The sequence below is a fragment of the Pongo abelii genome, chromosome 22 (assembly GCF_028885655.2).
Source record: "Pongo abelii isolate AG06213 chromosome 22, NHGRI_mPonAbe1-v2.0_pri, whole genome shotgun sequence".
NCBI classification, from domain to species: domain Eukaryota; kingdom Metazoa; phylum Chordata; class Mammalia; order Primates; family Hominidae; genus Pongo; species Pongo abelii.
In genome coordinates, this window is record NC_072007.2 from 54,798,978 (window position 1) to 54,823,664 (window position 24,687).

At 51.9% G+C, this 24,687-nt stretch overlaps 1 protein-coding gene and 1 long non-coding RNA gene across 2 annotated transcripts in view; one reads left to right on the plus strand and one right to left on the minus strand.

Annotated features, from left to right (window-relative positions):
* TRPM2 (transient receptor potential cation channel subfamily M member 2) overlaps nucleotides 1-24,687 on the plus strand; it is a 91,510-nt gene that overhangs the window by 56,379 nt on the left and 10,444 nt on the right. Inside the window, exons 20-27 of the mRNA XM_024239278.3 lie at nucleotides 6,391-6,574; nucleotides 9,302-9,483; nucleotides 9,797-9,929; nucleotides 16,452-16,539; nucleotides 17,659-17,746; nucleotides 18,481-18,638; nucleotides 19,505-19,581; nucleotides 19,854-19,955. Of these exons, the coding sequence (XP_024095046.3) occupies nucleotides 6,391-6,574; nucleotides 9,302-9,483; nucleotides 9,797-9,929; nucleotides 16,452-16,539; nucleotides 17,659-17,746; nucleotides 18,481-18,638; nucleotides 19,505-19,581; nucleotides 19,854-19,955 (1,012 nt within the window). The remainder of the gene's footprint in view (nucleotides 1-6,390; nucleotides 6,575-9,301; nucleotides 9,484-9,796; nucleotides 9,930-16,451; nucleotides 16,540-17,658; nucleotides 17,747-18,480; nucleotides 18,639-19,504; nucleotides 19,582-19,853; nucleotides 19,956-24,687) is intronic.
* LOC112130481 (uncharacterized) lies at nucleotides 7,066-18,374 on the minus strand. The gene is made up of 3 exons (XR_002912730.3): nucleotides 17,961-18,374; nucleotides 16,184-16,289; nucleotides 7,066-7,415 (listed from the first exon to the last, which is right to left on the minus strand). It is a non-coding gene; the product is annotated as an uncharacterized LOC112130481 (long non-coding RNA).

Sequence of the window (24,687 nt, forward strand, 5' to 3'; positions counted from 1 at the left end):
TCCTGCGGTTCCCACCTGGCTGGTGTCTTCCCTGGGGGCACTCATTCCCCAGCTCCTGTGGCAGGAAGTAGAAGGGGCTCCCACTGGTGAAGGGGCTCCACCAGGGCAGGGAGGAGGGTGGGCCTGGTGGGGGTGGGGGTGGGTGGTGCCACACAGAGGTCAGAGTGGGCCGAGGATACCTGGGGCATCAGCTGACAGCCCCCTGAAATGGAATGTCACCCTGTTTCCCCTTTCCCTCTCACCTCAATCAGAAATAACTTCCTTCTTCTCTTGATGGAAAGAATTCATTCCTCCCTCCCTCCCTCCTTCCCTACCTCCTTCCCTTTCCTCCCCTCCCCTCTCCCCCCTCCCTCCCTCCCTCCCTCACTTCCTCCCTCCCTCCCTTCCTCCCTCCCTCCCTCTCTCCCTCCCTTCCTCCCTCCCTGCCTCCTTTCCTCCCTTCCTTCCTCCCTCCCTCTCTCCCTCCCTTCCTCCCTTCCTCCCTCCCTCCCTCCCTCCCTCCCTCCCTCCCTTCCTCCCTTCCTCCCTCCCTTCCTCCTTCCTTCCTCCCTTCCTCCCTCCCTTCCTCCCTCCCTCCCTCCCTTCCCCCCTCCCTTCCTCCCTTCCTCCCTCCCTCTCTCCCTTCCTCCCTCCCTCCCTCCCTCCCTCCCTTCCTCCCTTCCTCCCTCCCTCCCTCTCTCCCTTCCTCCCTCCCTCCCTCCCTCCCTTCCTCCCTCCCTCCCTCCCTCCCTTCCTCCCTCCCTCCCTCCCTTCCTCCCTTCCTCCCTCCCTCCCTCTCTCCCTTCCTCCCTCCCTCCCTCCCTCCCTCTCTCCCTTCCTCCCTCCCTCCCTCCCTCCCTCCCTTCCTCCCTCCCTCCCTCCCTTCCTCCCTTCCTTCCTCCCTCCCTCTCTCCCTTCCTCCCTCCCTCCCTCCCTTCCTCCCTTCCTTCCTCCCTTCCTCCCTCCCTCCCTTCCTCCCTTCCTCCCTCCCTCCCTCCCTCCCTCCCTTCCTTCCTCCCTCCCTCTCTCCCTCCCTTCCTCCCTTCCTCCCTCCCTTCCTCCTTCCTTCCTCCCTTCCTCCCTCCCTTCCTCCCTCCCTCTCTCCCTCCCTTCCTCCCTCCCTCTCTCCCTCCCTTCCTCCCTTCCTCCCTTCCTCCCTCCCTCCCTCCCTTCCTCCCTTCCTTCTTCCATTTTTTGACAGGGTTTTGCTCTGTCACCCAGGCTGGAGTGCAGTGGCACGTCCACCTCCTGCACTCAAGTCCTCCTCCCACCTGTCTCCTGAGTAGCTGGGACTACATGTGCACGCCAACACACCCGGCTAATTTTTGTATTTTTTGTAGAGATGGGGGTTTCACCATGTAGCCCAGGCTAGTATCAAACTCTTGAGCTCAAGTGATCCACCCCCTTGGCCTCTCAAAGTGCTGAGATTACAGGCATGAGCCACCATGCCTGCCAGAGAGAACACTTTTCATATAGAAGGTTTTTTTTGTTTTTTTTTTAACAGCTTCATTGAGAGAAAGTTCACCTGGATAAAGTGCACCTGTCAGTGGTTTTCAGTATCTTTACAGAATCTAATTTTATAACAGTTGCATCACCCTGAAAAGACCCTGCATACTCACAGCCACTCCTGTTCCCCTCCCCTCAGCCACAGCCACCCACGAAGCTACTTGTGAGTTGCCTTTTCTGGGTGTTTCACAGAAACTGGATGATGTAATAGGCAGTCTTTGGTGTCCGACTTCTTTCACTTGACGTCACATTTTCAAGATTCGTCACTGTGTATCAGTATTTACTTCCCATTTACGGCTGAAAAGGACCCTGCTGTGTGGACACACCACATTTTGTTCATCCATTCATCAGTTGGTGGACATATGGGTTGTTTCCACTTTTCCTTTTTAAAAAAATTAAAATTTAATTTTTTAATTAAAAAATTTTAAATTAATTAATATATATATATATATTTTTTCCCGAGAGGGAGTCAGGCCGGAGTGCAGTGGCAGAATCTCGGCTCACTGCAACCTCTGCCTCCTGGGTTCAAGCAATTGTCCTGCCTCAGCCTCCCGAGTAGCTGGGATTACAGGCACCTGCTACCATACCTGGCTAATTTTTGTATTTTTTGTAGAGATGGGGTTTCACCATGTTGGACAGGCTGGTCTTGAACTCCTGACCTCAGGTGATCCACCTGCCTCGGCCTCCTGAAGTGCTGGGATGACAGGCGTGAGCCACCACGCAGGGCCGTTTCCACTTTTCAAATGCTGTGAATAAAGTAGCATGAACAGTTATTTATAGGGTTTTGTGTGGGTATGTTTTTATTTCTCTTAGACACCTAGGAATGCACGGCTGGCTCATATGGGAACTCCATGTTTAAGTTTTTGTGGACATGCTGGGCTGTTTTCCAAAGAACCGGCCGCTTTCCACATTCCTGCCTGCCCAGTCCCAGGATTCCAATTTCTCTACCTTCTTGCCAACATTTGTTATTGTCCATTAAAAAACAAAAAGCTCGCATCCCAGTGGGTGAGAAGTGGCTCTCCTTGTCGCTTTGACTGGCATTTCTCTAAGGACCCGCCATGTTGAGCGTCTCCTCCTGTGCTAACTGGGTCATCTGTATGTCTTCTTTGAAGAAATGTCTGTTCCTCTCCTTTGCCCATTTTTCTTTTTTTTTTTTTGACGGGGTCTCACTCTGTCACCCAGGCTGGAGTGCAGTGGTGTGATCTCAGCTCACTGCAACCTCTGCCTCCTGGGCTCAAGTGATTCTCCTGCCTCAGCCTCCCGAGTAGCTGGGACTACAGGCACACCGCCACCATGCCTGGCTAATTTTTGTATTTTTAGTAGATACAGGGTTTCGCCATGTTGGCCAGGATGGTCTCGATCTGCTGACCTCATGATCCACTCGCCTTGGCCTCCCAAAGTGCTGGGATTACAGGTGTGAGCCACTGCCCCCAGCCATCTTTGCCCATTTTTCAATTGAGTTGTCTTTTATGTTATTGAGTTGTAAGAGTTCTTTACATAAGGATGCCAGTCTCTTACCAAATATATGATTTGAATTTTTTTTGTCAATCTGTGTGCTGACTTGTTATTTTCTTTATGGTGTCATTTGATGCATGAACTTTTGAAATTTTGATGACGTTCAACTTATCAATCTCTTTGATCATTGTGCTTTTGGTGTCCTCACTGAAAACCACTGCCGTGATTTATGCCTGTGTTCTACTAAGTGTTTTATAGCTTTCGCTTTTTGTTTGGCCTGGTGTGCGGTAAGGGTCAGTCTTCGTTGTGGCTCTCCTGTTGTCCCAGCACTATTTGTTGACAAGACTGTTCTTTCCCCAGTGAAGCATCTTGGCATCCTTGTTGAAAATCAGTGGACCATTAACATAAGGGCTTATTTCTAGAGTCTCAGTTTGACTCCACTGATGTCTGTTCTTGTGCCAGAACCGCACTGTCTTGGTGAGCATAGCCCTGTAGTAAGTTTTGATCGCACTGTCTTGGTTGGCTTAGCCTTGTAGTAAGTTTTGACCTCACTGTCTTGGTGAGCGTAGCCTTGTAGTAAGTTTTGACCACACTGTCTTGGTGAGTGTAGCCTTGTAGTAAGTTTTGACTGCACTGTCTTGGTTAGCGTAGCCTTGTAGTAAGTTTTGAAATTCGGAAGTGTGAGTCCTAATTTGTTCTTTTCTAGGATTGCTTTGGCCTCTGGGTCCCTTGGCTTCACAAGAATTTTTGGATCAGCTCATCAATTTCTCCAAAAAGGGCACCTGTGATTTTTATTGTGAACATGGGATGTCTTTTTGCTTATTTAATTCTTTAATTTCTCTCAATAATGTTTTATAGTTTTCAGTAATAAGTCTTAATGCTACTTCTGTTAAATTAATTCCTAAATATTTTATTATTGTCCAAGCTATTATAAATAGAATTGTCCTATTGATTTCATTTCAAATTGTTAATGACTGGTATATAGAAATACATTGTCTTTTGTAGATTGATCTTGAACCCTGAAACCTTGCTAAACTTCTTTATTACTTTTAATAGTTTTTTAGCGGATTTGTCATATACGAGACCATGTCATCTGCAAAAAGAGAGTTTCACTTGTTCCTTTCCAAACTGGTTGCCTTTTATTTCTTCTTCTTGCCTAAGTGCCCTGGCTAGAACCTCCAGTACAATGTTGAACAGAAGGGACGATGGGGGACATCCTTGCCTTGCTCCTGGTCTTAAGACGAGTCCACTGATCTTAGGGAACAAGTCTTTCACCATTAAGTGTGATGTTAGCTGTGGGGCTTTTGTAAATGTCCTTTATCAGGTTGAAGAAGTTCCCTTCTATTCCTAGTTTCTTGAGTGTTTTTATTGTGAAGGAGTGGTAGACTTTGTCAGCTGCTTCTCCTGCACTTATTCAAATGTTCAGATGGTCTTTGATCCTTTTACTATTAATATGGTGCATTCCAACAATTGACCTTCGAATGTTAAACCAACTGTGTGTTCCTGGGACACGTCCCACTTGGTCTTGGTGAATAATCCCTTTTATATGGTGCTGGATTCACTTTGCTAGCTGTTTTTTGATGGTTTTTGCACCTACATTCATGAAGGTTATCAGTCTGTGGTTTTCTTTTCTTGTAATATGTTTGCCTAGTTTTGGCATCAGGATAATACTGGCCTCATAAAATGGCTTAGGAAGTAGTTCCTCCTCTTATATTTTGGAAGAGTTTGTAAAAGAGTGGTTTTAATTCTTCCGTGAACATTTGGTAGAATTCACCAGTGAACTCCTCTGAGTGTGGATTTTTCTTTGTGTGATGTTTTTAACTTACTAATTCAATCTTTTTATGTGTTATAGGTCTATTTATATTTTCTATTTCTTCTCCAGTCACATTTGGTCGTTTGGGTCTTTCTAGGAATTTGTCCATTCGTCTAGATTATCTAATTTTTTAGCATACGATTTTCTCTAGGATTTCCTTTGAGTTCTTTTTCTTTTTGTAAGATTAGTAGTGACATCCTCTCTTTCATTTCTGATTTTAGCAATTTGAGCCTTCTCTCTTTTTTTCCTTGATCAATCTAGCTACAATGTGGTAATTTATTTGTTGCTCTTTTTCAAGAACTGAGTTTGGTTTGTTGACATTCATCGTTTTTGTTTTCTCGATCTCATTTATATTCTAATCTTCATTCTTTCCTTCCTTCTGCTTGCTTTTGGCTTGTCTCGGGGAAAGCATGCAGTCTTTCCCACTGGGTATGATGTTAGCTGCAGGGTTTTTGTAAATGTCCTTTCAATCAAAGAGGTTCTCTTTGATTCCTAACTTCTTGAGTGTTTTTATTGTGAAAGGGTGGTTTGCTCTTCTTTTTCTAGTTTGCTACAGTAGAAAGTTACATTAATAATTTCAGCTCTTCTTTTTTAATATAGGAATTTATAGCCATCAGAGTGGGTTTCTATCTTAGAAAATTAGTAACACATTCAAAATAGGTTTGATTACCCAACTCATTGTTGAACAATTTTAAAATTCAAGATAAGTATAAGGAAAGAATGCTATTCATAATTTCACCTCCCGGAGTTAACCACTGTTAACAACTTGCTATGTTTCCTTAGAGATTTGTCTAAGGTAGAAGCTGGTTCCATATTCAATAGCCCTTACTTTCTATGCATGCAGGACGCTATTTTGCTTCACAATCACCCGTTTCACTTGTCGATGCATTGCCTCTGCAGCATCTTCCCTTTTCCACATCTCTACGTCTCCCTTCTCTTTGGGATAGTTGTTATTTTTTTCCTTTTCAATTCTTTTTTTTTTTTTTAATTTTTGAGACAGACATTTGCTCTTGTTGCCCAGGCTGGAGTGCAATGACGCAATCTCGGCTCACTGCAACAACCTCTACCTCCCTCCTGGATTCAAGTGATTTTCCTGCCTCAGCCTCCCGAGTAGCTGGGATTATAGGCGCCCGCCACCATGCCTGGCTAATTTTTGTATTTTTAGTAGAGACAAGGTTTCACCATGTTGACCAGGCTGGTCTCAAACTCCTGACCTCAGGTGATCCGCCCGCCTTGGCCTCCCAAAATGCTGGGATTACAGGCGTGAGCCACTGCTCCTGGCCTTTCCTTTTAAATTATTTCCCACCAAATTGAACTCCCCAGGCTTGGGACCTGGTGCTGGCCCTGGCTGGGACCCTGGCAGTGCCCTGGTGGGTGGCACACCCTGGGCGGAGGCACGGGCCAGCCTGGGTGCAGCTCTGCCCCCGGGGCCTCCTGCCTGCAACTGGCTGGAGACAGATGCCTCTTTCTGGACTTCGGCCCAGAGGTGACAGCTGAAGTCACAGTCACCCAGATGAACAGCATCAGGCCTGCGGGGGACCTGGCAGTGACTGGAGGCCTCGAGGTCCCTCTCCTGCCAGGCTCCTCTTGACTCTGCATTGTTTTCTTGGCTCACCCACCCCCATTCCCAACGCCAGGCGTGAACTTCAACCCGGAGCACTGCAGCCCCAACGGCACCGACCCCTACAAGCCCAAGTGCCCCGAGAGCGACGCGACGCAGCAGAGGCCGGCCTTCCCCGAGTGGCTGACGGTCCTCCTACTCTGCCTCTACCTGCTCTTCACCAACATCCTGCTGCTCAACCTCCTCATCGCCATGTTCAAGTGAGCGCCTGGGTGGGGCCGGCTTGCAGGTGGGTGGGTGGGCGGCGTGCCTGGGCCTCAGTGGCCACGCTGTCTCCAGGGTCTTGTGGACAGTGTGGATGATGGGCTGGTGCACAGAGGCGCGTCACTCATATCCTGTTGGAGTGTGCACAGCCACTCTCTGTGGTCACTGCTGCATCTCTTGAGCTGGTGTGGGTCTGTCCTTGTGGCTGCTGGGGACCTGCGGTGCTGCGGATCCACATAGCCCTGCTCACGGTGCTGCTGTGGAGGCAGCCTCCTCCCGCAGGGCAGGGATGTTGGTGTCAGCCTCGTTCCTTTTGCGCAGGAGCAGCATTATTCATGAGCTCACTGCTCTACCCGGGGAGTGTGCTGGGGCTGCTGCTGCTCAGGGCTGTCCCCTCGTCACCCCGAGGACTCTGCCTGTTTCTCCCTGTTACTGAGCAAAAGGGCTCACTTCCCGATGTGCAGGAAGGCGATACTACGACACTAGGTTTTTGAGAAAAGAAAAGCTTTTATTCTAGGCCAGCCCACCAGAAGACAGGGGTGCAGTTCACGTCTGTCTCCCCGCGCTGGCTTTAATGCAGTTTCTATTAGGGAAGGTTCGGGGGTGGGTTCTTGGATTAGTAAGTGGCTGGTGGAAGAAAAGGGGGTTCTGGAAAGTTGTGTCTCCTCATAGGTCTCGTGTGTACATTTGGGGGAGTTACTGGGACCCCGGGGTGGAAACTCCGGCTGTGCAGACTCTAGCTGGCCACATTGGTTCCAGCTGACCTCAGCCAGTTCCGAAAGCTCCTGCGAGCGAGTCTCAGCATCCCAGCAGGTGGTTTCTTTTCCTGTCTGCCATCTGTAAGTGTGAGCATTTCTGTTAGTTGCTGGGTTCTTTAGCTCTTTGGGGCCGGTTCCCCAGCCCTAGACGTGTTCCTGCTGCCCCCACCGTGTGCCTCAGACGGCGCTGGCTCTGCGGTGCCTTCCCCAGAGCTCCTATCCATCTGTGGACAGCTCTGTGTCTGCCCTCCCGTGCCATTAGGGTCTTCCTCATCTGCACGTCTTCACGTGCTTTGCTGGTTTTGTGGATTTGCACACACATGTCCACCTCCTCTGAGCCTGGTGTTTGTGGCATCTGTGGCAGTTTGAACAACAGCCCCAGGGAGGTCCACATTCGAACCCTGTGGCTATGGGGCCCTATGTGGCAAAAGGGACGGGGAGGGTGGGGTTAAGTGGAGGATCCTGAGATGGGAAATTATCTGGGGTTAGCTGCATGGGCCCGACCTCATCACGAGGGGCTGTGGAAGAGGGAGGCAGAGAAGGAATGTGACGGTGGCAGTGAGCGTCGGGGGGAGGGGAGAACCCCAGCCCAGGAATGCAGGTGGCCTCTGGAAGGCAGGAAAGGCAAAGCATGGAGGCTCCTGACCTACGAGAGGAGCACAGCCCTGCTGAACCTTGGTTTTAGCCCAGTGAGACTCCTGACCTCCAGGACTGAGAGGAGAGTCTGATTGCTTTAAGCTGCCAAGGCCGTGGCAGTTCACTACAGCAGCATCAGGAGACCCACGCAGTAGCTGTTTCTTCTCTTTGAAAATGTCTAGGATTTTGTTTAGATCCTAGTGTCTTGAAGTCTTATCATAGAACTTTTGGAATGTTATTTGCTATTGTTGCTTTTGAAACAAGAAGTACAAAATAGGTGGCTGTCCATCCGGCCCCTGGTGGACGTGGTCCTCTGGGGTCGTATCTCTGATCAGCCGCAGCAGCTGTGGGCCCCAGGCTTTGGGGGTTCTGTTTTGCTCTTGCAGCTTTTAAAGTTAGAACAAATTAAATGCTGAGGATCTCACACCAGAGGCAGCATAAAAAAGAACTCCAGGGAACCAGGAGGCCACGCAGAATGAAAACGCAGGTGTTTGGGGTCCTAGTGGGCCCCTGCGTTGGCTCTGGGGGTTCTGTGGCCAATTCCTGGCCCTGACAGTGGAGCTGAGGAGCCCAGCACGGCTGCGAAGCTGTCATGGCCCACAGAAAGCCCAGTCTCCCCATGCTGCCCCCATAATTCAGAAAGCCTCCCAGGCCCTCACAGCCCTTCCCAGCATCTGCAGACAGACCCTGTGCTACCCGGGACTCTGAAAATCCGTGTGTTCCTGGTTTTGTTAGGAACCAACTGTTTCTCTTCTTGTTTCATTGGCTAGGTTGCTGAGGTTGCCACCTTTCAGAACGCGGGTTCTGAACATTGAGAGAACCTGAGTGTGGGCCAGGGCTGTCATCTCGAGGCCAAGGGGCTCGTGGCAGGACACTGTCCCTGCAGCAAGTATGGCACCCACACTGCTGGCTCCCGCTGCGGAGGGCTCTGTGCCTATCACCCTGAGACACACCAAGGAGGCTCCTGCAGCCCTGCCCCTTCCACATGCACCCCTGGAGGGTCTGGCTCTTGTGCTCATCAGAATCCGCAGATCAGGTCTCAGAGTTCAATGCCAGACAGTGTCTGTCTCCTGATAAACACCCACTTCATGTTATTCACCAGTGAGGCTTATAAAATCGAAAGTCTGCATGCTTCTCCTTTTTTCTTGCCTTGGTTCCCAGGAAGCCTGGAATTGTGAGGTCTGTGGGCTGAGTTCTGTGCCTGGAGCTGGCCTCCTGTGTGGCATGGCTCTGCTCTCTGTGGCATCACAGCGGGCACGCGGGCGGTGAGAGGGGTCTGTTCTGGGTAAACACCCTGACCTCGAGGTGTCGCTTTCTCCTCCCTGACAGCTACACCTTCCAGCAGGTGCAGGAGCACACGGACCAGATCTGGAAGTTCCAGCGCCACGACCTGATCGAGGAGTACCACAGCCGCCCCGCCGCGCCGCCCCCCTTCATCCTCCTTAGCCACCTGCAGCTCTTCATCAAGAGGGTGGTCCTGAAGACTCCAGCCAAGAGGCACAAGCAGCTCAGTACGCCAGTCCCAGTGCCTCTCCTCAATGTCCTGGCCGCCTGGGTGCAGAGTGGGTGGAGATGGCGTGGCAGCTCTGCCCAGAACCCTGGACGCTCAGCAGGCGTGCAGGCCACTCAGGCTGCTGGCCTTCTGCTGGCCTTGAGCAAGTGGTGGGGACCGAGCCCAGAGGCCCCCTTGGGAGCAGGTGTGCGATGGGCTCTTCCTGCCACTCAGGACTGGCCCCCTCCCACGGGGCCCCCCGGTGGGTCAGGTCTTCAGGGCCCACCTCCTGAGGATTCCAGGTCCCCTAGTCTGTCCTCCCACCCTGACAGAGAACAAGCTGGAGAAGAATGAGGAGGCGGCCCTGCTATCCTGGGAGATCTACCTGAAGGAGAACTACCTCCAGAACCAGCAGTTCCAGCAAAAGCAGCGGCCTGAGCAGAAGATCGAGGACATCAGCAATAAGTATGGGGGCTCGGGTGGGCCTGGGGGTGGGAAGCCTCTGGGGGACCTCCTGCAGGTCCACAGGCACCATGAGTACATGTCCCACCTGGGGAGGCCCAGCAATGCCTCACCGGCGAGGGAGCGCTGTATCCCGTGGCCCCTGGAATGCTGCAGGCATCTGGGCCTGTGCCCGCAGCTGACTTAGGACCCTCTGGGGTCCTTAGGAAGGCTGGGTCCCACAGGGCGCAGGGTCAGAGGCTGGGAGGGAAGCCTTGGCGGCTGGGGGAGGGGCAGGTTGGCCCGCAGGAGCCAGCTTGGAGGCCTGGGGGATGCGCACACGGAGTCCAGGCTGGTTTGGGGGTGGTTTGCTCTGTGAGCTTGTTGGTGCACAGCCTTAGTGTAGCTTCTGCAGGGCTTCGGCAGCCCAGCCCTCGGGGTCAGCCATGCTCAGCACCGTCCTCCCTCTCAGCTCCTCCCACCTTGCTTCTTTCCAGGGTGCGAGGTCAGTGTTGGGGGAAGATCTGCTCCCTTCTCTCCACTGCCAGCCCTTCGGCCCTGCTAGGTGTCAGCAGGGCCTAATGCCCAGCAGCGGGCAGCAGGAAGGGCTGCCCCCAGTGTCCTGCTCTCAGTGTGCGTCTCGCCATGGCATGAGAGAAGGAGGGGGAAATGGACATGGTGCCACCTAGTTATGGCAGTGTGGAGGCTCCTGCAGCCACAAACAGGGGCATCCTGGAGCTGGCAAGGGATGGCCAAGACCAGGCCGAGTGCCCTCCCCCTTAGAGACATGTATGTACTCCTGCCTTTCCATACCTCCCTCACCTTGTCTCTAAGATGGAGACACGATAGTCCCTGTCTCTTGGAGTTGTTTCCAGAATACAGTGGGATCCTGACTGTAAAGAATTGAGCACATACGCTTGAACTATAACCAGGGATCTGCTAACATGGCGTGGTGCTTTTATCATCACTCTTACTTATGAGTAGTGGTGGTGGTGGTGGTGGTGATGGTGGTGATGGTGGCTGCGATGGTGATGGTGGTGGTGATGGTGATGGTGATGATGGTGGCTGTGATGGTGGTGGTGGTGGTGATGGTGATGATGGTGATGGTGGTGGTGGTGATGGTGATGATGGTGATGGTGGTGGTGATGATGGTGGCTGCGATGGTGATGGTGGTGGTGGTGATGGTGATGATGGTGATGGTGGTGGTGATGATGGTGGCTGCGATGGTGATGGTGGTGGTGATGGTGATGATGGTGGTGGTGATGGTGGTGATGGTGGTGGTGATGGTGGTGATGATGGTGGTGATGGTGATGGTGGTGGTGGTGATGGTGGTGGTGATGGTGGTGGTGATGGTGATGATGGTGATGGTGGTGGTGATGGTGATGATGGTGATGGTGGCTGCGATGGTGATGGTGGTGGTGATGGTGATGATGGTGGTGGTGATGGTGATGGTGGTGGTGGTGATGGTGGTGGTGATGGTGGTGGTGATGGTGATGATGGTGATGGTGGTGGTGATGGTGATGATGGTGATGGTGGCTGCGATGGTGATGGTGGTGGTGATGGTGATGATGGTGGTGGTGATGGTGATGGTGGTGGTGGTGATGGTGGTGGTGATGGTGGTGGTGATGGTGATGATGGTGATGGTGGTGGTGATGGTGATGATGGTGATGGTGATGGTGATGATGGTGATGATGGTGATGGTGGTGGTAGTGGTGATGGTGATGATGGTGGTAGTAGTGATAGTCATGGTGGTGGGTAATGGTGATGGTGGTAACAGTGATGATGGTGGTAGTAGTGATAGTCATGGTGGTGGGTAATGGTGATGGTGGTAACAGTGATGATGGTGATGGTAGTGGTCGTGATGGTGGTGATGGTGATGGTGGTGATGGTGATGATGATGGTGATGGTGGTGGTGGTGATGGTGGTGATGGTGGTGGTGGTGATGGTGGTGATGGTGGTGGTGGTGATGGTGGTGATGGTGGTGATGGTGGTGATGGTGGTGGTGGTGATGGTGATGATGGTGGTGGTGATGGTGATGGTGGTGGTGGTGGTGATGGTGATGATGGTGATGGTGATGGTGATGATGGTGATGATGGTGATGGTGGTGGTAGTGGTGATGGTGATGATGGTGGTAGTAGTGATAGTCATGGTGGTGGGTAATGGTGATGGTGGTAACAGTGATGATGGTGGTAGTAGTGATAGTCATGGTGGTGGGTAATGGTGATGGTGGTAACAGTGATGATGGTGATGGTAGTGGTCGTGATGGTGGTGATGGTGATGGTGGTGATGGTGATGATGATGGTGATGGTGGTGGTGGTGATGGTGGTGATGGTGGTGATGGTGGTGGTGGTGATGGTGATGATGGTGATGGTGATGATGGTGGCTGCGATGGTGATGGTGGTGGTGGTGGTAGTAGTGATAGTCATGGTGGTGGGTAATGGTGATGGTGGTGATTGTGATGGTCGTGATGGTGGTGATGGTGGTGGCGATGATGGTGATGATGGTGGTTGTGCTGGTAATGGTGGTGGTAGTGGTGATGTTGGTGATGATGGTGATGTGGTGGTGGTGATTGTAATGGTGGTGGTGGTGGTGATGGTGGTAGTGATGGTGATGTGACAATGGTGATTCTGATGGTTGTAATGGAAGTGCTGGTGATGGTGGTGGTGATGGTAGTAGTGGTGATGTTGATGGTGATGATGGCAGTGGTGGTGATGGTGGTGATGATGGTGCTTCTGATGGTGGTGATGGTGGTGGTGATGGTGATATGACAGTGGTGATTCTGATGGTTGTTGTGATGGTGGGTGGTGATGGTAGTAGTTTTGATGTTGATGGTGATGATGGCAGTGGTGGTGATGGTGGTGATGATGGTGCTTCTGATAGTGGTAATGGTGGTAGCGGTGATGGTGGTGGTGGTGGTGGTGGTGACGATGGTGGATGTGGTGGTGGTGGTGATAGTGATGATGGTGATTATGATGGCAATAGTAATGACGATGGTGACAATGTGAGGACCTTAATGAACTAGCTGATGTCAAAGCCCCTTCTAGCTCCCATTCTGAGTGAACTAGATACACGTGCCCTGTTTGCTTGAGTCTGGGCATGATGACTTCCAGTTGAGCGCTTGGCATGCTCTTTGCCTAGAACAATCTTCTCCCAGAGAGAGTCAGGACTTGCTGTCTCTCTCTATTCAGGCCTCACTTCATTGGAGGGCCTTTCCTGCCCTCCACCCACCCTGTCCCCATCCCCTGTCTTTCTGGAATCTGGATGTTGGTTGGTTGGCTGGTGGGTTTGTGGGTTGGGTCATGTCTAACTGCCAGGCTCCATGTGAGAGTAGGGACAGAGTCCCACATGTTCCCCATAGTATCCTGGGACATAGAGCAGGCCTAGTGCCTAGAAGGCACTGAGGAAATCCTATGCAATTCTGGAACTGCTGCTAGTTCCTGGCCTGGCAGGGTTGCAGGAGGCTGGGGTCGCTGGTCTCCAGGCCTGCTCAGCCCTGACATTTGGCTCTGATGGTCCACTTACAGAGGAGGGTCCTGGGGCCATGCAGTGCCCTGAGAACCTTCTCTTACTTGCTGTGGCCAAGCACAGCTTTGATGGATGGCCTTGTCTGGGACTTTGAGCAATGGCCATGCCCAGGGCCCAGATGCTGGGGGAAGGTGCTTGGGAGAGTTTCTGAAAGGCAGCCTCCGCATGTCAGGATGAAGCTGGAAGGCCACAGCTCTGCTGATGACCAACATAGTCAGGGCTGGAATACGATGGCTGGCATGTGTTGAGGGCTCACTGAGGACCACACCCTTCACCTGCATCATCTCTCTCAACCCTTTTGCAGAGGGAGGTATTTTTCCTTCCACTTTTACCCATGAGGAAGTGGAGGCCCAGGAAAGTAAGAGAGGTGGCTCAGCTTGACCACCGGCCAGCAGTGTGGCCTGGAATGCAGGCCCCAGCAACTTTGCAGCCTCCTGCCTTAAGGGAGTGGGCTGGGCCCCAAATGAATCAGTCCCAGGCCGGGCGCGGTGGCTCATGCCTGTAATCCCAGCACTTTGGGAGGCCAAGGTGGGTGGATCACGAGGTTAGGAGATCAAGACTATTCTGGCTAACATGGTGAGACCCCATCTCTACTAAAAATACAAAAATTAGCCGGGTGTGGTGGCGTGTGCTTGTAATCCCAGCTACTTGGGAGGCTGAGGCAGGAGAATTGCTTGAACCCAGGAGGCGGAGGTTGCAGTGAGCTGGGATCGCGCCGCTGCACTCCAGCCTGGGTGACGCTCTGAGCAAGACTCCACCTAAAAAAAAAAAAAAAAAAAAAAAAAAAATTTAGTCCCAAATGCCGCTCATCTCCTGCCCTATCCCAGACATCTTAAAGCTCAGAGCTGGTCTGCTGCCTATTTCCCAGCCTGGGTGCTCAGTGGAAGTTGGGTACCTCCAGTTATTTTCTGAGGTTGAAAAAGCTTAACTAAAATATACATTTTCAGGCCAGGTGAAATTTTATATTTTAAAATTTATATTTTAAAATATATTTTAAAATTTATATTTTAAAATATATTTTAAAATTTATATTTTAAAATATATTTTAAAATTTATATTTTAAAATATATTTTAAAATTTATATTTTAAAATATATTTTAAAATTTATATTTTAAAATATATTTTAAAATTTATATTTTAAAATATATTTTAAAATTTATATTTTAAAATATATTTTAAAATTTATATTTTAAAATATATTTTAAAATATATTTAAAAGCAATGACTCACGCTTGTAATCCCAACACTTTGGGAGGCTGAGGTGGGAGGATTGCTCAAGCCCAGGAGTTCAAGACCAACCTAGGCAACATAGTGAGACCCCCGTCTCTACAAAAAATAAAAATAACAATTAGCCAGGCACAGTGGCTCATGCCTGTGATCCCAGCTACTAAGGAGGCCACAGCAGGAGGATTTCTTGAGACCAAAAGTTTGAGACCAGCCTGGGCAACATAGTGAGACCCCATCTCTACAAAAAATAAAAAAAAAAAACAACAAAAAAGGAAAGAGTAGCCAGGTGTGGTGGTGCACATGGGGTCAGAGTCCCAGCTGCTCAGGAGGCTGAGGCCAGGGGTTCGAGGCTGCAGTGCGCCATGATGGTGCCGCTGCACTCCAGCCTGGGTGACAGGGTGAGACCCCGACTCTAATGCATATTCGTATATGAGTAGTTTTCCCAAGATGAGCCTGCAGAACGTGTTTCCGCTGGGCCGCTGGCTGGTGTGCTCAGCTGTCACTCCCATTGGTCAGCAGCTCTGGCTCATCCGCAGAGGGGCCTGGGACAGAAGCTGATGTGCTTCAGTTGACCCGATCTTGCAGAACACGGGCTCCAGGGAAAGTGAGGAAAGAGCTCCTCAGCCCTTACCAAGGGCCCTAACTTGGTCACTGTCCCTTCCTCCAGTGAGGAAGCTGGGGACCCGGGAGGCGCATGAGTGTGGGGTGCCATAACCTTGCAGCATTGAGGTGAGCTGAGTTCACCAAAGCTCCTCCCCCACGGGGCAGGGCTGGAGCTTTGGGGGTCAAGGACAAGCTCTGTCTGCAAATCTAGACAGTTCCTGCCTCTCATGGTGGTGGAATCACGCGGGCCCGAGAAGGCTCCAGTAACCACCCTCGCATGTTTGCAAGCTGTCTGGGAAAACATGGCAGGTGCAGTTAAGCGGCTTTTGTGGGATTAAACAAAATGAAATGTGGGTGAAAGGAGACGCCCAGGCCTGGAGCGAAATCACTTTCTTCCCTTTCCCTAGATAACTGTTTAAAGTGGGTCATATCCCCAGAAAATTTCTGTGTTACTAAAATAGTTGCTCAGTGTATTATAAGAATATCACTTGCAGTGGGCGCTGTGGATGAAAGGAAGTGAGGGAGCCCAGGGGACAGCGGATGAGAGCCGGAGACTCGGGTTTGCCCACAGAGTTATTTTAACCATAAACACAGCAGGCCAAGGCTGGGCGAAGCAAAATAAGACAGAAACCAAACATTTCCAGAATAATAGCGCCACTCCACAACCCCATAAAATAAGACAGAAACCAAATACTCCCAGAAAAACAGCGCTGCTCCACAACCCGCACAAAATACGACAGACGCCAAACATCCTTAGAACAGCAGCACCGCTCCACAACCCCCACAAAATAAGACAGAAACCAAATATTCCCAAGCAACAGTGCCGTGCCACATCACCCCCAAAGCAAAACCAACCTCTGCTGTGCCCAGAGGAAGTTTCATTGTTTGTGACCTGTCACCTGGCCCTCCCTCAGTTCACTCACCTGCTCCTCTCTCCTGGGACCGACAGGCTGCCAGAGCTTGCCGTGTGAGCCTCGGCTGTCCGTCTGCTGAGACGTCTTCCCCTTTGGGGCCCTGGGCAGTTTGGTTCTATGGGAGAAATGCATGTTAGAAATAGTTTCATATTAAGAGGAAGCAAAGGCTGACACAGAGCCTTGGTGGCTGCGTCTGGCAGGGCCATCTGCAGAGCGTTGTGGTGTTCCCAGGGCCCCAAGGCGTGGTGTGCATCCAGCTCACTGCTTCCTCTTTCAGGGTTGATGCCATGGTGGACCTGCTGGACCTGGACCCACTGAAGAGGTCGGGCTCCATGGAGCAGAGGTTGGCCTCCCTGGAGGAGCAGGTGGGTCCGAGTTCTGGGCCTCCGTCAGGAGGTGCCACTGCTGGGCCTGGCGGGCAGTTCTGCCATGTGGTGGCACCGAGAAGGAGGGCTCTGAGAAGTGATGGTGAGGAGGAGGCCAGAACGTCGGGGCAGCTGTTCCTAGCTGGAAGAGGCACCCTGTGTTTCCTCCAGAAAACCCCGCCCAAGGGTTTCTGTGACTGAGCTCCTCCTGTGTGCACTGAGGCCTCCACGGCCCGGCTGTGCTCCTCGCTGCTCCCAGGAAACAGAGTGCTTGTCCCCTCCCGGCCTCCGAGGAGGCTGCGGGACTCTGTGTCTGAACCCTGGAGAGGCCACAAGACCGAGGTGGGGAGGACTTAGAGATGGCCTCTCAGGGTCTGCCCGCCCCACCCCATCAACATCCACCAGCTGGGCCGGGCCGTGCTTTCCAACAACAGCACCTGCGGCCACGGCAGCCCCTGCGGTCAGCACTGAGCCCCATGGATGGCTCAGCCACCCAGTGCTGCTGCTCCCAGCCTTGCTCTGTGGGGCAGGGCTGGGCCCTGTGCTGCTGGGGCGTCCACCATCCACCAGTCCTGCCCGTTACACCCAGGGGTCTGCCCAGGCCGCCCTCTCCCCCGGTCTTGGCCATGCTGGAACCCCTGCCAGGGTGCCCAGCACTGAGCCACATGAGTGAGACATGTCCCACTGTCCCCTGTGGGGGGTGCATCGGCCTCTGGGGAGGCTCCTCCTGGGAGGTGCAGGAACCCTGGAAGCCTCTGGCTTTGGCGGCCTGTGACCTCTCCCTGTGGTGCAGAATTGCCTGACTGCAGCTTCATGCTGGCTCCATCCTCTGGCTTGTCCAGTCCAGTGACAGTCCCACTGTTGTGTCTCTTGGGGAGGCTGCACCATCAGATGTGTGACTTGGCAGCCACTGGGGGGAGCCGGGTGGGCCTGGGACAGCGTCCTGGCTGGCTTGGTGGCTGCCTGGGGAGGAGGTGGTGTCTCACTTTCAAAGGGCGCAGGGGCTGAGTGACAGGGGTGGGGCTCCTGGCTGAGGGAGTGAAGTCTTGGTGGGCAGTGGGGTGTGTAACATGCGTGCGGGTGGCAGGTGCTCACTGTGTCTCGGGCCATGGCTTCCAGATGGCCCAGACAGCCCGAGCCCTGCACTGGATCGTGAGGACGCTGCGGGCCAGCGGCTTCAGCTCGGAGGCGGACATCCCCACTCTGGGTGAGTGGGTGGCCAGGCCAGCAGCTGGTCTCTACCCGCCTGTGTTCTTTTGGGTCTGGGGTCAGTTGGGAGGAGAGGCAGCTGGGCGGGGGGCTCTGTCCAGGAGGAAGGCACTGGCTGCAGCCTGTTCCAGGCCTGGCAGGGCCAGTGCCCTCAGGAACTCAGCCCACCCACCGACGCTGGTGCCGAGGCCCCGCCCAATCCCTGACCTGACCTGGTTCCTGGACGTCCACGGGGAGGCCTGGCCTGCTGTGCCCTAAGCTCCCCATATACTGCACTGCAGAGTGGGGGTGCGAGCCGGGCAGCTGCAGACTGTGTCCGAACCTGGTCACGTGGGCTGAGTGACGAGAAGCAAAGTCTGTTTTCCTAAATTCGCAGCTGGCTATGAAATGGACATAAGTAGCCTTCCTCGGGCCACTGAGTTTCGCTGGCCCTCAAGGAGCATATTTGCCCTTGTAACTGCACTGTGAGTTCAGCTCATTACCGAGGTCCCTGATTGCCGCTGCACAAAGAGGCAGGTGCTGGCGGGGACGCTGCCTGGGCTCCGATGGCCGTCCTCCCTGGGGGCCCTGCCCACTTCAGAGCTGGTGTTCGACCTGCATGGCCATTTGGGCTTGGGGAGGTGGAGGAGCCCAGATGTTTTGGCAGAAGGACCACAGAGGAAGTCCTTGTCCTGCGGGCGGGCACCTGAGCCCGGGCTCCGCCTTGCGTCATGGCTTCCTGACTGTCCCCAGCCTCCCAGAAGGCCACAGAGGAGCCGGATGCTGAGCTGGGAGGCAGGAAGAAGACGGAGGAGCCGGGCGACAGCTACCACGTGAATGCCCGGCACCTCCTCTACCCCAACTGCCCCGTCACGCGCTTCCCCGTGCCCAACGAGAAGGTGCCCTGGGAGGTGAGTGCCTGCCCAAGCCCAACCAGGCGGAGTGGCGGGGCCCCTGGGGAGGGGAGGGCGGCCCTGTCCCCATCCATCTGGTATTAATCCTGGCTCCCAGCCACTGCAGCCACAGGGGGATCTGTGTGTCTGGCAGCCCCTGTTTGACATTTGAGGAAACTGAGGCACAGAGAAGTCAAGTCACAGGGGCCCCACAGCTGGGGGTGGTGGAGGGGCCTGGGGGGCGCACACTGACCCCCACAGAGCTCAAGGCTTGGGCTCCTCCCATGACTGTCCCGGGGCCCAGCCCCCTGGTCCCATTCCCTCAGGTCAAGCCCTGGTCCTAGACCCCACCCACCCTGGTGAATGGCTCCGGCCCCTTTCCAGGTGCCAGGCATGGAAGAGAGACAGAGACACAGAGACAGGGCGATGGCTAATGGCCCCGGGGAGACCCCCGCCCTCCTGGTGCAGGGCTTCTCTCTGGCCTATCCAGAACATTCCAGGCTGCTGCTTCTGCTGCCTCCCCTCAGTCTCCACCACATAGAATCCTCCTTGCCTCTAGGGTCCAGCTTAGCCCCCTGCCCCACTCTGGGAAGACCCCCAAGGCTCCCAAGTCACGGCCACCTGCCCTTCAGCTGGCCCCACGGTGGGGGTCCCTGAGCCCAGCCCCTGGCTCTGCCTAGCCCTCAGCTCTGCCTGGCACCCGGCTCTGCCCAGCCCCCAGCTCTGCCTGGCACCCGGCTCTGCCCAGCTTGGAGCTTCTGCCCTGCATGTTGGGATGTTGGGGTCGGGTTCAGACCCAGCTGAGCAGCCCTTTCACCCTGGTGCCTGGGCCAGCTTTGCAGTGGGGGTAAAAATCTGAGGGAAAACTCCCTGTTTTGCTACAGACGGAGTTCCTGATCTATGACCCACCCTTTTACACGGCAGAGAGGAAGGATGCGGCCGCCACTGACCCTGTGGGAGAGTGAGTATGAGCTGCTGTCCGTGCTCCCAGCTGGCCCCAAACCCAGGGCCTCCTAGGGGCTCCCTTGAGAATCCCAGTCAGAGCCCAGCCCCGGGAGGCCCAGGTGAGCAGGAGGGGCCCGTGGGGGCCTGAGGGGGCCCAGCTCCTACTGTTGTGTACACCCAGCCTGCAGCCACTCGGCTGGGCCCTTGGTGGGGGGTGAACCCTCTGCCTGTCTTCTCTGTCCCACCTGCGACATGGGGACACAGACACCCCTTCTCCTCTGTTCCCAGCACCCTGGAGCCGCTGTCCACGATCCAGTACAACGTGGTGGATGGCCTGAGGGACCGCCGGAGCTTCCACGGGCCGTACACAGTGCAGGCCGGGTTGCCCCTGTGAGTGTGCCCCCCGCGGGCCCCGCCCCGTCAGCCTTTGGGGTTTGCCTGGGGGGGCAGGTTTCCTCTCTGGGCAAAGGAAGCATTTTTCTCGTAAAACAAAACAAAAAAAAGCACGTGAACCACAGAAAGGAAGAAAACATCAACTCACGGCATCTCCGTAGCCCCCAGGACTGGGCATGGGGGGGTGGGACTTGCCCCCTGGCCTCCCGCAGGCCCTGCCCCACAGTCCCTGCCATAAGCTGGGGACGTGGATTTGTCTGTGTACGTGGGGACGGCTGTGCTGGGAGAGGGCGATGCCTCAGAGGATAGGCAGGGGCTGTGCGGCAGGGAGGGGACATGGAGATGGGCGCTTGCAGGCTCACCTGGCCGGGAAGGTGGCCTTGCCTGGCATCCTGTTCCCCACAGGATCGGCGCTGCACCCATCACACAGGTGAGGAAACCCAAAGTAAAGGTGTCAAGTGCCCCGCGAGCGCCTACAAGTGCCCTGGAAGGAAGGATCCTGGGGATCTTGGACCCTACCATGAGGAGGAGGTGGAGGAGGGGCCGCCAGAACCTGGGATTGGGGGGTTGCCGGGATGTGGGACATGAACCATGGAGCAGAGGAGCCGAAGGGTCTGAAGGACGGAGGGACTGCGTGGCAGGCCTTTGTGGAATGCTCTGGAACAGGGTGTGGGCTCCTCTGCCTGGAGCCGGAGGTCGAGTAAGGAGGTGGTAGGAGGTGATGGGGCCTGAGAGCAGAGGTCCTGGCCGGGTGGCTGCAGCTGCAGGCGGCCCGCTCTGGTGTTGGGGGTATGTGGGACGGGCAAGGGTGGGTGTTTAGGGAGGTGCATCTGGTGGCTGTGGGAAGCTGACGAGGAGAGCAGCAGGTGCCTGGCGTGGGCAACAAGGCGCGAGCACCTGCTCTCACGGGCGGCTGCCACACAGGCAGGTGTGTCAGGACTTGGCAGGACGTGGTACACGCGGTCTTTAGTAGCGCAGAAGAGCACTTTCTATATGCACCATGCTTCTGTTGTGGACTTACGAATCATATTTTCATTATATTTCCTTAGGTGTGTTCTCTTTCTATGAAATTATAAAGACACACCTTCCTATATTCATTTGATACATTTTAAAATTAATTTTTTTCACTGAGTCTTTAATACAGCTGAAGGCTGATTGTATAAGGTGTGAGGAGGGGCCTGATTTATTTTGTGAATTCACACAGAAAGTGAGCTGCCTGACTTCATTTCCTGCTGTCTGGCTCCTCTCCTGAGGTGTGACTCTTCCCTTGATGTCTGGGTCCTCCCCTGAGGTGTGGCTCCTCCCTGAGGTGTGGCTCCTCCCCTTAGGTCTGGCTCCTCCCTGAGGTGTGGCTCCTTCCCGATGTCTGGCTCCTCCCCTGAGGTCTGGCTCCTCCCCTGAGGTGTGGCTCCTCCCTGAGGTGTGGCTCCTCCCCTTAGGTCTGGCTCCTCCCTGAGGTGTTGCTCCTCCCCTTAGGTCTGGCTCCTCCCTGAGATGTGGCTCCTCCCCTGAGGTGTGGCTCCTCCCTGAGGTGTGGCTCCTCCCCTTAGGTCTGGCTCCTCCCTGAGTTGTGGCTCCTCCCCTTAGGTCTGGCTCCTCCCTGAGGTCTGGCTCCTCCCCTGAGGTGTGGCTCCTCCCTGAGATGTGGCTCCTCCCCTGAGGTGTGGCTCCTCCCTGAGGTGTGGCTCCTCCCCTTAGGTCTGGCTCCTCCCTGAGGTGTGGCTCCTCCCCTTAGGTCTGGCTCCTCCCTGAGATGTGGCTCCTCCCCTGAGGTGTGGCTCCTCCCTGAGGTGTGGCTCCTCCCCTTAGGTCTGGCTCCTCCCTGAGGTGTGGCTCCTCTTTCATAGCTCTGTATGCCTCTGCCCCACTCATCTCATAGCAGATCATGCCAGTACTTGCCACAGCGCTGCAGTAATCCTGACTCTGGGATAGCATGTCTTTAAACTTGCCTTTTCTAGTCTTGAGCCTTTAGCTTTTTTGTGAGTTTAAAAGCCAGTTTTTCTAGCTCCATGACAAATCCATTGATAAGAATTGTATTAAATTTATAGAAAAATTTGAGACAATGGACACTTTTATGATAATGAATCTTCTATGACTGTATTTGTCAACAATTATTTATGTCTTCTCTTTGTCCTTCCCTAAAGTTTTATAATTTTGTTCATAAAGATCTTACATTTTTAAATAATATTTATTCCTCAGATATTTGATAACTTTTGTTATTTGGGGGAATTATAACATTTTTTCTTTTTCTTTTTTTTTTTTGAGATGGAATTTTACTCTTGTTGCCCAGGCTGGAGTGCAATGGGGTGATCGTGACTCACTACAACCTCCGCCTCCTGGGTTCAAGCAATTCTCCTGCCTCAGCCTCCTGAGTAGCTGGAATTACAGGCGTCCACCACCATGCCCAGCTAATTTTGTATTTTTAGTAGAGATGGGGTTTCACCATGTTGGCCAGGTGGATCTTGAACTCCTGACCTCAGGTGATCCACTCGCCTCAGCCTCCCAAGAGTGCTGGGATTACAGACATGAGCCACCACGCCTGGCCTATAACATTTTTTTCTATTTTCAATTTTTAAAAAATATATAGGGGCATTATTAATTTTGTTTGCTGACTTTGTATATAACAACTTTATTAAACGTTCTCATTAATTATATAAATGTGTTTGTAGATTTTCTATGTAAATAATATATATTCTGCAAATAACAATATTATCTTTCTCCTTACAATAATCAGGCCTCATTCCTTTTTCTTGCCTTATTGTGCTGAGTAAATTCTTCAGTGTAATTTAGAATATTGGTAATATTAACAGGCTTCCTTGTTTCTGACTTAATGGAAATGCTATCAACATTTCACCATTAAGTATGGTATTTACTGAAGAAATTTATAAATACCTTTTATCGGATTAGGAATGTTTCTATCTAGTCCCAATTTGTCAGGAGCTGAATGCTACTAAATGGTTTTTCTGCCATTGATTGACACAGTTATAAGATGTTTCCCCTTTAGCCAATTAGTGTGTGAATTATTTTTATAGCTTCTTCAGTGTTGAGCCATCCTTGCATTCCTGGAATAAACTCTTCTGTTATATTTAATGTACTGCTGGAGTTAATTTACTAACATTTAAGATTTTAAAAAATCTGTGTTCAAAAGTGGAATTTGCCTATAATTTATATTTCTTGTACTGTCTTACTTTGGTTTTGGTATGAGGTTATACCAGTCTCAATGAATGAGCTGGTCAGCTTTCCTTCTTTTCTATTCTTTGGAACTGTTTGAATGAGGTGGAGATAATTATTTGTTTCTTAAAATCTGATAATACTCACCTATAAAACTGTCAGGTCTAACATATTTTGAGCAAGTAGATTCCTAACTACTTTATCTTCCATAATGATTTTTGGAACCTTATTTCCTGTTTCTTCTTGGGTCCTTTTTAGTAATTGTAAATTTTCTGGAAAATTATAATTTCATCTAACTTTTGAAATGTATTGTGTCACAGATGTCCATAATATTCTTTTATGATTTAAAAAATCTCTAATATAAATATACAGTAATTTCTCTTTTGAGCATTGATATTTATTATGTATTTCTCTTCTTTTTTTTTGATTATTCTTGCCAGTGGTTTAATTTTATAATCTTTTCAAAAAACTAACTTTTTGATTTGTTGATTATCTTAATTTTTCGATCTCATCCATTTTTGCTTTTATTGTTATCTTTCCTTCCTTTCTACTTCTTATGGATTTGCTCTTGATTTGTGTGTGTGTTAGAGCTCATTTTTATTCAACTTTCCTGGTTTTCTAACAAGGGTAACTAAGACTACAAATTCTCTCTAAGACCTGGTAGGCTGTATCCCTTAAGTTTTGATGTATAGGGATTTTATTTTTTACTTTATGAATTTCATTATAATCTTCATTTTACACTTTTGTTTTGCTCTTTTTTTTTTTTTTTTCTTTTTGTGGAGAATGAGGTCTTGCTCTATTGCCCAGGCAGGTCTTAAGCTCCTGGGCTCAAGCTGTCCTCCTGCCTCTGCCTCCTCAAGTGCTGGGATTACAGGTGAGAGCCACCATGCCCAGCATAATCTTCATTTGATTATTTAGTGATGTACTTTTAGTTTTTTTTATCTTGAGACGGAGTCTCGGTCTGTACCCCAGGCTGGAGTGCAGTGGTGTGATCTTGGCTCACTGTAACCTCCGCCTATGAGGTCCCAGTTCAAGCAGTTCTCGTACCTCAGCCTCCCAAGTCGCTGGAATTACAGGCATGCACCACCATGCTAGGTAATTCCTTTTGTATTTTTAGTAGAGATGGGGTTTCACCATGATGGTCAGCCTGGTTTTGAACTCCTGACTTCTTGATCTGCCTGCCTTGGCCACCCAATGTGTTAGGATTACAGGCATGAGCCACTATGCCTGGTCATGTACTTATAGTTTTTAAGCCATTCTTTGTTATCACCTTCTAGTTTTATTGCGTTTTTGTTGGAGTGGGATTGGCAACACGCTGATTCTTGAAATTGAAATGTCCTCCGTGGCCCTAGTCTCTACACTAGGTTGTTGCAGCTGCTTGACTGTAACCCTAAACTAACACCTAACCCTAACCTTAACCCTAATCCTAATCCTAACCCCTAACTCTAACCCTAACCCCTAACCTTAACCCTAATCCTAACCCCTAACTCTAACCCTAATCCCTAGTCCCTAACCTTAACCCTAACCCTCTTGGCCTATTCACAACAGCAGCCTGTGT